The sequence below is a fragment of the Setaria italica genome, chromosome VIII, assembly GCF_000263155.2.
Source record: "Setaria italica strain Yugu1 chromosome VIII, Setaria_italica_v2.0, whole genome shotgun sequence".
NCBI lineage: Eukaryota > Viridiplantae > Streptophyta > Magnoliopsida > Poales > Poaceae > Setaria > Setaria italica.
This window is the reverse complement of record NC_028457.1, coordinates 33,816,366-33,829,330: the sequence shown is the minus strand read 5'-3', so window position 1 is coordinate 33,829,330 and position 12,965 is coordinate 33,816,366. Positions and strand designations below refer to the sequence as shown.

General features: G+C 44.5%; 1 protein-coding gene across 1 annotated transcript; it reads right to left on the bottom strand.

Annotated features, from left to right (window-relative positions):
* Positions 1-6,876: 6,876 nt before the first annotated feature.
* Positions 6,877-9,484, bottom strand: LOC101763762. The gene has a single exon (XM_004980689.3). The coding sequence runs from the start codon at positions 9,364-9,366 to the stop codon at positions 7,234-7,236; it is 2,133 nt and encodes a 710-aa protein (XP_004980746.2). The 5' UTR covers positions 9,367-9,484; the 3' UTR covers positions 6,877-7,233.
* Positions 9,485-12,965: the final 3,481 nt, after the last annotated feature.

Genomic DNA, 12,965 nt, shown 5'->3' with positions numbered 1-12,965 from the left:
TAGCATGGAAGAGAATGGTGGATTGAATTGACATTGCGGTAGCTCTGACCGACGGCGAGCAGCTCGGGTTGATGGTAAATGGTGGGTGAATGAAGCACAGACGGGCGCCCATGGTGGTACTGCCTCCCATCTTCTCTTGCGATGGCCAAGGCCACATTGCTCCACTACTGAGTCCGCGTGCCGGTCTCCCTCCTCATCGCTAACCTCCACTGTTGGAGCTAACAGCTAAGGCCCATGCTAATGGTGGTTCACGGATTGAAAACAGCTATCCATCCTCTCTCTCCTTATCCCCACTATGAAATATATAAAACAGAGGTGACACGGTTCCCTTAACCAAGCAAAAAGAAGGGATCATCCCATCCTTAAAAAACTAGAACAAACAAACCATCTTGTTCGCAAACAAAAAATACTAAGAGTTTAATTAAATATGTATTTTCTCTATCTGTTTGTCACACGGTATCTGACAAGTATTTTTATGGTGGCGAAAACAACAGTGCTACTGTTATCTTGACTCGTGAAGTCAACTGAACACTAGGACAAAGAGAACCATCTCGTTCGCAAACCAAATACAAACTAAGAGTTTAAATAAATATGTGTTTCCTTTATTTATTTGTCACACGGTATGTGACTAGTATATTTCTGTGGTGGCAAAAAAAACAGTGTCATTATTGTTATCTTGACTCGTGAAGTCAACAGAGATCATGTATATTATTATAATGTAATAATCATTTAGAGACATTTCGCTAAATGTAAATCCACGATCTCGCTAGCTAGTGGTCGACATTTCATAAATATTGCTGCCTTTATATTTACACACATATACAATTCACTGAACGGAGACTGTGTTCATGCGGCCTCCTTGGACGTTGCCAGCTTGTGCGGAGACTAGAATATTGGCGGTCGTCGGACGGCAAATTCCTGTCAGGTCAGTACGGGAAGACGACGATGGGTTGATTCTCTGGTACCTTGAATGTTGGGTTGCATATGAGAAAGTCTATTCAATGACAATGAGTACATTTTCTGGTGCTGATTGGGCTGGTATTGTCGATAATGGAAAATCTACCGGAAGGTTTGCAATATTGCAATATTCTTTGGTCCTAAAGTTGTATCTTGGAGTGCTAGAAAGCAAGCTACAGTTTCAAGATCTAGTACTGAAGCAGAATATAAGTCTATAGCAAATGTTACTGCATAATTGATTTGGTTAGAACCTTTGTTGCTTCAACTTGGAGTAGAGTGTTGGGGGTGCGCTTTAGGTAGACTAAGGCTAGAAATCCCATGCAGGTGTAAAAGAGGACCAAAATGTGGTCCAGGGACTTCTTGGTAAGGGTTAGGGACTCGGTTATGACACCTAGGTGCATCGTTGTAATATTCCAGGGACCCCATTGTAATATTCAACCCCACTGATGGAAAATGTATAAACAACCTCCTCCTCCTCACTATTAATAGAACAAAAGGGTGGGAGGAGATGACTTTTGGCTATTTGCTCACTTGGCTTGTTCTTTCCTTCTCCTCTCTACAACCTGTTCAGGTTCCAAATCCCAACGTTGGCGCCCACCGTGTTTCGGTACGAAATAAAATTCACGATCACCGTAAGAGACAAAGAGATTATAAGTTATCGGAGCGAAGCTAACAGCCCAATTTGCGTTTTGCCCAAAGCTACCCCGATATCCCAAAGTGCCTTAAGCTGGCAAACTCTCCCGAAGTTGCTCGGCACCCCTACTGAACAAGAACAGCCGAGCCAAGCTAACAAGAACAGCCGAATGAAGCCATTATAAGAACCAGCTAGTGCCGAGCGAAGCTATTTGTCAACCGCTTGCTGCCTCGCGAGGGTCCGAGGGCCATGCAGTTCAGCCTGCCCGAAGTCAAGTGCTGGTCCAGTACTCGTCAATTGCACCCCCGAGGTCACAAGCATCTCCGCATGCAACCACATGGCACCGTACCATCTACAAGCACTGCATCGGCTCTACCATCGCATGCAACAGCAGGCAACAGGCATGCAACAAGCGCACCATACTGGAACCATGCATGTGCCTTCCGAAGCTAGCTGCCCACCAAAACTGTCGGGCTTCTCCACCCTCGCAGCAGCAACCATCGAAGTTGCCAAGAACCTCGCAGCAACCACTTCGCAGGAAGAACCTCGCAGCAGCAACCCTCGAGGTTGCCAACAAGAACCTCTCGGCTCGTGGCAAGAATCCTCGTGGAGACATGTATGGCGATTACAGGTGCAAAACAACCATCGAAGGTCACGTTCCTCCTTTCCGTTCAAAATGCTTTATCAAGGCACCAAGCCAAAACCTTCGGAGGCTGATTAAGGCGATTTAGGGCTCTATTCTGTTGCGTGCTCAAGTTTCAATCAAAACCACCCACAAGTTGGCATTTTCTGCAACCATGAGACATATCATTGCATATGCTAGCACTTCATTCATATGCATCAAAGCATGCATCGAATCATTGCATTGCATGGATGCATTACTTTCATGCATGAATCGTATCGACAACAAGTTGCGGCATGAGTAACAAAGCCAGATACAACAACAAGTTGCAACATTAGTTACAAACTCAGATGCAACAAGTTGCGGCATGAGTAACAAAGCCAGAAGCAACAACAAGTTGCGGCATCACTCACAAACCTAGAGGCAACAAGAAGTTGCCGCATCGAATTTACATTTCTATAATCTTCCATTAACCTCGCAAAATTCTTATAGTCAAAAACAACCAAGAGTTGTGAATAAGAGACCCTACTCTCTCATTTATTTTTCTAAACTCGAACCAAGGTTTTGTCAACTTCCTTCCCTGTGCTTACCTCTGAATTCTTTACTAAGGTTCGATGGAACCAAAACCATTATGTCAAACCTCAGAGTCAAGCAATATGACAGCAAAGTTCTGAGGCCGGCCAAAATATTTTCTACTCAAACAGCAAAAGGTCAAGGCTCGCCACCTCAAGAAGGAAAGCAGCTGGACTTCGTTCATAATTTTCAGTGTGCACAAGAAAGCCAACCTCGCATGCGTGCACAAGAAAGCTAGGCGTCCAGGATTGACGTTGTTCCTTGGAGCAGAAGCCTTCAATGCATGCATGTCCACACGTGTGACCCTGCTACTTAGTTTTCTTTTCGATTGAAATTAAGGCCCCATTTGTTTCTTTAGCACCTCCTAAAATTTCTGTCACATCAAATATTTAGATACTAATTAGGAGTATTAAATATAGACTAATTACAAAACTAATTGCACAGATGGAGACTAATTTGCGAGACAAATCTATTAAGCCTAATTAGTTCACGATTTGACAATGTGGTGCCACAGTAAATATGCGCTAATGATGGATTAATTAGGCTTAATAGATTCATCTCAGGAATTAGCCTCCATCTGTGTAATTAGTTTTATAATTAGCTCGTATTTAATCTTTCTAATGAGCCTCCGAATATTCGATGTGACATAAATTTTAGTCGGAACTAAAGATCCAAACACCCCACTAAGCAAGAATGGAAGAACATCAGGCGCCAGACAACAACGGTAGGTGCTTATCACCTTTGCACAGCGGCCACGCAAGGATGTCGGATCGCAAGTCAATTTGCATTCGTAGCCTCGGCATGCTAGTGAGGCTCCAAAACAAGTTAGTGAAAAGGCTTTTACACCGGCAAAAGCAAATGAGCAGGTAACTGATCAAAGTTGTGCAGCGGTCGCGCCGCTTTATCTCCAAACGAAGCTAAAAAGTCGAGACCCGGCATCAAACCAAGCATCAAGAAGCATGAAGCCAAAACTACGAAGAGCCAAGCACCATGCAGTTTCTGCGCTTGCCCATACCTGACGCGAGGTTGCAAGCCAACTTTGCTCACACCAGCTTCGCACGCGGCAGCTTCGCTTGCGCCAGTCTGGCTCGAGCCGGCCTCACGGCACGCGGCAACCTCGCTCACACCAGCTTTGCACGCGGCAGCTTCGATCGCGCCAGTCTCGCTCGCAATGGCCTCGCGGCACGCAACAACTTCGCTCACACCAGCTTCGCACGTGGCAGCTTCGCTCGCACCAGCCACGTGGCAGGCGGCAACCTCGCTCGTGACAGCCTCGCTCGTGCCAACTTCGTTGCAACCTCGTGTTCGCAAACAGGTTAAGAAGCCCGTGAGCCGATCCCTTGCAAGCTTGCGGCCGTCACGGACCTCAACGGATGGCTCAAGTTCCTGAAGCTAACGAACACTCGAGGCTTCTGAACTGCATGGCAACGTACGTTTGCATGCGTCAAGCAAAACGCGTTCACACTTGTACAAACTATGCATGCATGCGCTAAAACTACTACTGCCAGAACAATCCGGCTAACTCTCCCGAAGCTAATAACGGCCTGCCAAACTGGCGAAAGCAAGTATCTAGAGGCATCGGGATGCAGCTAACATGCTAAGTTAATTTGTCACCATGACATACGAATCCGATTACCCAACCCACTGTTATTGATATCCCGGCTATACTAACCTATCTCAAAGGTTTGGATTTTCCAAAAGGATCAGGACAATGAAGGGGCTCAACCTTGACATCACCCTCGACTTCGCCTCCACTACATCGACTTGAGGGGCTCACCCTCGGCATCGCCATCAACATCGAGGTAATCACCAACCTCACGCACAACTTAACCTCGGCCACCGCTACTGCATCAACTACTTCGACTACTTCCACTACATGCAGAGCTTCTCCCACTAACACCAGCCAAGAGGGGCTGGGGGTGTACTGGAAGACCGGTCCATCCTAGTTGCATTGCTTGGTGCCCGCGAGAGAAGGTCCAAAGGTGTTGCACTACTATCGACGACGACTACTTCGACTACATCGGCTTTTGAAGCAAGCCCCAATGATCGAGGTTTAGAAGTGAAGCCACATGCAGATCAAAGCTCATCGCAGCCAAGAGCCTGAGTTGTAATTGGATCACTTTTAACAGGAGCAACTATTAGGTCTTGTTGTGCCGACCAAGACCGAATAGTTGAGGGGCTACTGTTGGGGGTGCGCCTTAGGTAGACTAAGGCTAGAAACCCCCTACCTGTGTAAAAGAGGCCCAAAATGTGGTTCAGGGACTTGTTTGTAAGGGTAGGGACTCGGTTATGACACCTAGGGGCATCGTTGTAATAGTCTAGGGATCTTATTGTAATATTCAACCCCACAAATGGAAAAAGTATAAACAGACTCCTCCTCCTCCTTGTAAATAGAACCAAGAGGTGGGAGGAGAGGACTTTTGGCCATTTGCTCACTTGGCTTGTTCTTTCTTTATCCTCTCTACAACCTGTTCCGGGATCCAAATCCCAACATAAAGTTGACACAACCACCTATCTTATTGTGTGATAATTTGGGGGCCACATATCTTTCAGCAAATCCAGTCTTTTATGCTCGTACAAAATATATAGATATTGATCTTCACTTTGTACAAGAGAGGGCTGCCAAGAAGCAATTACAAGTTAGATTAGTATCCACTCATGATCAAGTTGCGGATGGTTTTACTAAAGCTTTGACAGCCGGCAAGTTAGAAGACTTCAAGCACAATCTAAATCTGAAGAAGAGAAGTTTAGATTGAGGGAGGATGTTAGAATAGAATATCTTGTGTAAATAGTTCCAACTACTTTGTCATCCTTAGTTGATTCGGATACTTAGAGGTAGATTTGAGATAAGTCTTTGGTAAACAGTATCCGAGTCACGTACGATGACGAGATCTTATATATCACTTGAGCGGTTGCTCCTATATAAACATGCTCCCGTGGTGAGCGAAGATAGGCAACCATATTTCCTCCTTGTCTTACGGAACTGAGACGCACCCCATAACATCAGCCAGCCTATCATCAACACAAATAAAAAAATTAAAGCAGTACACACGTAGGACTCTTCGTCATATGCGTGCAAGTTGTTGTTCCATTTGCCACTTGTGCCCAAGGTAAAGATGTTGATGTGGCGGCCCTGAATGAACGAAGGACATACGACATGGCCCCACCTATATATGTTCCAAGCTGCAACCACATGCTTTTAATGTTGTACAGTAGTGAACAAAAGGCAGATATTCCTTAATATATTAAATAAGGACTTCCCTTCAACGCTGGGAAATTGACATCTTTGGTCTCTTGCTTGGCCTACTTTTGGTAGTTCGCTGGCAACATGGTTTCAAGGAAACCTCAGTTTATATTTTATTCGACCCGAATTTTCTGAGGTAGATGGCAAGTAGACCGAACACTCATCTTTCCACGCAGTTTTAGCGTACTTCCAAGATGGTGTTTTCAGTGGTACATGCCCGGTCAAGTTCAGCAAGGTACATATGATATTAAAAATACGTTCTCCCCGGCTCCAAAAGCAACTCATTTGATGAAAAAGACCATGCTTAATGTCTCACTCGATTCTTTTAACAACTATAATACATAAAGTTGATTTCAGCTGAATGCATGCAGGTCGATCTAGGTTGATTTCAGCTGAATTGATTCCGTAGCAACCTTGCTCTGTGGTTGCGACCGCCTCTGATCATGATACGATATCCTTTTGCATGAGTGCATATAGGGCTGTACTTAGGTGCCACTTTAGGAAGTAGTGTTAGGGTCTCTAAGTGGGCCACCACATTATAGTGTTAGGGTCCCAGCATCGTGTAATACCCATTTTACCTATGCCTGAAATGAGGATCCAATATACTCAACAAAGAATAAAGGCTTCCCTTCCGCAAAGAGGGAAGAGGGAGGAGACCATATTTTCTCATAACACTCGGTCTCGTTACAAACATGAACGCAAGAATTCCTATCATGGCGTCTTCCTCAAGGTTGAATCCTCAAGAGGGGATCCCCGACCCTTCTGTAGTAGTAGGGTCAATCTCTCTGCTGCAACAGGACCTGCTCAATTGACACACGAACAGATGCAAACTGAGAGAATAGTGGATTTATGCTGCAATGGAGCTGCAGCGTTTTTGGTTTTCTTCCCCTTTATTTATGTAACATAACTAGCGATCCTGAGCCATGTGGTCACCGGATAACCTAAGACGCGCGCGCGCACGTCCAACAACCTGAACACGCGCTCTTCTCAACGAAACTTGCAGAAATTACAGACTCCGACCCTGACCAAAATCCGACAAGATCACACAACATCCTTTGGCAATATACATGAAAAGAGATACAGACTCGACAGACTAACTCACACATGGTATACATGACTGTAGGCAATATACATAGGATGTTACAACTTACAAGCACAGGTTGATATATATATGGAGTGTTACTTGTGCACTGGTTGGACAGATCACACAACATCCTTTGGCTCTATAGGTCCTCGCTTCAACACACCGGCATGCGTGAGCAGCGCCCAAAGGTGCGTGATGAACTCCCCTCCTTTTGCAAGAACTTCCAGGTGCTCCCGAGCATCGTCGGATGGCGAGACATACAGCATCATCTCCGCCCAGAAATGAGATAGCACCTTCCACCGTGTATTGAAGTCTTGTATGTTATCAATCAGTTGCCTTGCAAGGTGAACGCCCTGCACAACAAGCTTTTTTTCATCACCAACACAACCATGGGTGTTAATTTCCATTAGTATCTCACACCTGCCCTCGATCTTCTTGTTCTTGCCCTTGATCTTCTTGTCCTTGGCGTCTTTGAGTAACTTGCTTGCTTCGTCGATTGACTGATCAAGTATGGATTCTGATATGAAGATGTGGTCGGGCATGAGGTTAGGTGCAAAAGCAAGGAGATGCATGCAGTACTTGGATAAAGTGGAGGCCGTTTTGACAGCGTCTTCTTCTTTGGCTTGCTTATTCAGCTTCTGCTCGCACAGGGTTGTAGCAATGTGCCAGACCACAATGGTGCGAGCCACCGCTCCGTCAGTAGTACTAGCATCGCATGCCCATGAGAGAAAATTGACGCCATTGTTTTGCAGCGATGTTACCCCATTCGTCAGGTTGCCGTTGCTTCCTAACAGGGAATCAACGATGGCTTTCTTCACATTTTCGGACACCTTTTCTGATTTCTTAAGTCCATTCTTACTAGCCTTGTCCAGCAGGCGCAGCGTAGCATAATGGAGACAATTCCTAACCCTATGTTTGCGGCCAACCTCCTGGAGGATACAGTACTGCCCAAGATTGCGTTTCCATGGTGCAAACGCCTTCAACCTCAAAAGAAGGCCTATGATCAACTCAAGGCAACGGCTTCTTCGCAAAAATGGTGTGTTTATGTAGCTCTGTATTAGTGCCACCTTGAACCAACCTGAGGATATGTACAGGTAGAGCTGGCATGCCTCCAGGAATCCCACGACAACAGTTACAAATGAGGTGGCAGCCTGCACAGAGTTACTCTCGGAGTACTTGACGAGCAGATAGGTGAGCCACGAGCATAAGCCAAGCATGACGATGGGCAGACAGAGGGCAATGTATCGACCCTTTTGGTAAAGGTAAGAATACCTTGTGTAATATAAGTCATGGACAAAAACAAGCTCTTCCTCGATGACCCTGAAGGCCCTCTGATGTGGCTTGTCCCCGGCGAGCAGGCCTTTGAACACAAAGTCATGGGCTTTCTCATGCCCCGCCTCTGAGAGTCTGAAGCCAATAAACCTTCGGTTGAGCATCTTGGAGAGTGCCACAGAGAGGCACAAGTCCTTGAGCACCTTGCCCCGCTCATGGACCAGCAGCCTCCCTGTGCACTGCCAGATCTTCTCCACGGTGATAACCATTAAGTCGCCCCCCTTGTAACATGGTGTGCAACCAGACCACCGCTTGATGCAGTACTTCTCGCCAGCGACGATGTACCGGTAGCCTTCCATGGTCACAGGATCGAAGGGCACCGCCAGGTTGTCCTTGTGCTGCTGCTGCATATATTCGGCGATCACCTTAACCTTCTTGCAGACATAGGATTTGCTCACCATCCTCATGGAAGCGATCCTCACATACCCCTTGAGGATGACGACCAACACGATGGCATACAACGGATACCTGTAGAGAAGTTTGTTGCCGTAGATGTTATTCTCATAATTTGTAATCGTCATAATGATTAGCACCAGCCAGAATCCCTTAAGGATGTGTTTGAAGTGGATGCTCTTCCAGTTGTCGTTGTCGCTAAGGCGGCAAACCGTGAGGTTGTCCGTGCTGCCGAGGAGCAGAAGAAGGAACACTGCCCACACAGTGAAGTCTTCGTAGTAGAAATTGGAAGATTTCATCAGCCCAACGGTATAGCCCACCAGCGGATAGGAGAGCGTGTAGACTCCCATCACGATAGAATGGAGGAGCGTGTGGCTCGACCGCCGGCGTAAGGAACCCAGTACGTGCAGGAGGAACATGGCGAGAACGGCCAGGATGACAAAAAATTTTACGCTATCTGCATTATCTTTAAGGCACTGATCTTTGGTATAGGGACTGGGTGTGGGAGGACTCGGTGCCACATCCATGTTGGCTGCAGATTTGGTTTCTGAAGGCTCTGTACACTTCTCTACCTAGCTCACTCCAATGGAATGTACACAGTTTGTGTCCTTGAGAACCCTGAGGCTGTATGTATATGTAGGGAAAAAGCAACGCCCGGTGGTTGTTGAGAGCTATAGAATGTGTGAAGTTAAGCAACACGGAAAAGTATACGGATAGTTTCGTTAGAGTGACCATGACTAGACATGCCTTTTGGAGGCTATATGGAAGCGTGGAAAAAATTAAACACAGCGTGAATTATTACCTTATATACATTGATTTGGTGACGGCATATATGCTTACATCACGAAACACGTGCATGTGTAGTATTTTGTGGTAAGTACTTATCTTGCTTCGAGGGTATCATAAAAACTGCCATGTGATGGTGACTCGTACACTTGAGCACTTAATTTCGTTCTACTGCGCCGGCGACTGGAAAGCCCAGACCTCCCATCCGCCATAGCCAGCTTTGAGCTTTTGCAGATAGACACCCGGTCTATTCTGTAATCCTTAGTTTCTTCTTTGTGTCTTGGTAAATTTGCTGATAACCCCTAGAAGCTTAAGATTCTTTGCAAACTAATCGAAGCCGTGACTTTTAGTAGATCTAACCCTGAGCCTTATCAATTTTGTGAGCAGTATTTATAGTGTCTTATAAAACTTCCTTGTTGGCCCCTGTCACCTTCGGTTAATCACGTTTAGACACCTGCGGCTTGTTTAGCAAATAGATTCTACGTTTTAGCTCCGTTTCAATCGGTTCTTGTTGTGTTAGATTCATATCAACTTAAAATACGTGTTAGAGGCAATTTCAATCATATTCCCTGTTTTGTAATTTCTTTTAAATACTAAATATGATTAAGTACTTACATAGTTGTTTTTCTAATTAAAATCTAATTAGAGTTTAACCCCGTGTTTTCATACTAATGTTAATTTGACTAATGTTGTTAGATTTATAAGCCCAACAGTCCACCAGGGAGTTACCCAAGTGGTTGATTTGTAGGTGGAGGAGGTTGCGAAACCAAGAACTCGAATGTGATCGTGAGAACATAAGAGACAATAGGATTTAAGATAAGTTCGAACCTCCGGAGAGCAATACCCTACATCATGTATGCTTGGTGGCTTGTATTGCTTCGCGTTGGTGTGTGGTTTGTAAATTGATTGGGTTCAGATGCTAATAAAATTTGACCAACTAAAAATGTCTAATGCAGTCAACTAGTCAACCTTTTCCTTGTTTAAGCCTTGCATTCATATGTTCCCCACACTCACTGAGTATTACAAATGCTCACCCTTGCTATAACCAACGTTACTCAGAAGAAGCTGCTATGAAGTTGTTGTGAAGATGGTGTTGAGTTCTAGGCATACGCAAGCCCTGATCGATTGCCTGTGAAGTTTGGAACCTTCGTTTCCCGGATTAAGCTGTAAATCTCTGATGGACTCTATATCTTTTCATGTGATATAGTTATTGTTATTCACTAATGATGTCACTATATGTATGAAACTAATCCTGACATAAATATAGGTAGCACTTGGTTTTGTTTCAAAACCGGGTGTGACATGCCCAAACCATGTCGGTAGCAGCTATGGTTTCCTCGCCCACAATCTTATCAGAGTGGGAGAGCCCTAGTTCTCTTTCTCTACCTCACTCTAATGAAGGTATCGGGGTACAGTTTGGAGTCCCGGAGAGCCCTAAGACCGTGTATATATATAGCTTTAGAAAAAGCATCACTTGGTGGTTGTTGATCCGGGGTGGGGTGGGATGGGCGAGCTGTGTAGACAAAACCATATGGTCTGTAGGCCATTGAACTGTATAGGATGAAATCCTTCTAGTAAAATCACGGTAAACCACTAAAATTAATTGCTACTTTATTTTTGAGCTCTTGCTAGTTTGCTCAGTGGAAGAAATTAACATTTATTCCATTTGTTTGACTTGTTTTAACATTTATTCCATTTGTTTTCTTCTAATGGAAGAAATTATATTCAGTGAACTCAAATGCCTAATGCATGCATCATCAGGGCATAATGAAGGCGTACTACCGAGACAATCGGTCGTGGCATGACAAGTCTAACTCTCCATGGCTTGGTCGTTAGTGCAACTGTACAAGCAAGACGACTACCGCAATTGACTAGCTTTGGTCATAGGGCCCGCCATGATTTGTTGCTTTTGGTCGAGGAGAACGACTCTTACAGAGTTGGCCGCCATTCTATGGCAGTTTGTGTGCGGGTTGCTACCAATCAAAATAAGTGTGCCCCTTTCAAGCTTTGCAAGATTCTATGCTAGGTGGGGATTTAGCTGCTGTACGCTTTACTGCAGTGTTGTACTCTAGCACAAACTGGTCTCTTCCTTTAATGTTAATTGTCTGTTCCGTTGACCGACCTGGAGGCTAATTCAAGCTTTCGATTCTTGCAAATGGAAATAATCACACAAAGTTGATGTGCATTTTCACATAACTGTATCATCAGATCTACATTTGTTTGGAGGGTTAAGTGGCAAAGTGGGTTATTTGGTGTAAAAAAGACTTTCTGAATACAAGGCTTGTTTTGATTTTTCCAATGCAAAATGTGTTGATTCTTCTTGTATACCTCTAATATATAATTACTTCAGCTTTAACTTTGCAGACACTTACGTGCATGCGTTAAATGTTCAATTTTATAGAAATCCAGTCATGTTAATAGTTAGTTTTTTCTTGTATTTGGATGAGAAGTAGTTTTTTTTTCTTGTTCATTATGCCAAGGTGAAATATAACCTATGAAAAGAGAATGGAAGGAATACTTTGTCGGTGAAGTCAAGAGAGATATTTTTAGTGAAAGAATAATCATTAAGCTTACATGCCTTACGGCCTTAGTAATTATTCTTTGGAAAGTGGTCGAAGAGATTGCTACATTTTTAGACAAGTGCGAATCCACGTCCTGGGTAGCTACATTTTTAGACAAGTGCGAATCTGGTTTTGTTTCTTCCTTAGCCGAAGAATGAAATTCCAAGGAAGTCTGTATCGGTGCTGTGGACATCGTCGTCAAGACGTCGACCGTACGGTACCTGTCAGAATCTTGTACTGCTTGTAAGTATTCGCCACTTGACAGAGTCTTGCGCTGGTCGTCGCCCGGCAAATAACCTGTCTGATTCGTCCTTTATTTTGTCCAGTTACAGTCGAGCGGATTGTAGCTATAGTACAAGCTACACTACAGCATCACAGAAACAGACTTGTTGCTTCAAAATTTAACATTGTTGACTTCTTCCCATTGACTAGGGCGCATTATGATTCCAGAAACTTGAAATTTGTAGGTTTCAATCAAAGTTTTAAATCGCCAGCTATAGCCGGAGATAACTGCTAGACAAGATAGAAGCTAGGATATGCAATTTTTAGCGCTATGCAATCGCATCAGCTATTTGTCGGCGATATCCAGCGATAGCCGCTATAGCTGGCACAGTTTAGCTCGTATAGCCGCTATAGCTGTCCTTTGAACTGGTTGTGTATCAAATTTGAACTCGTATGTGTCTATGTGATGAAGAATATCATATCATGTATGAACTACTAAGCATTTAAGCTATGATCTGATGTGTTTAGTAAGACTTTGAACTATCTGTCACTGGTTA

What these genes read in the sequence shown, in the direction of transcription:
- LOC101763762 (XM_004980689.3), bottom strand. Translation starts at nt 9,366, where the DNA reads ATGGATGTGGCACCGAGTCCTCCCACACCCAGTCCCTATACCAAAGAT.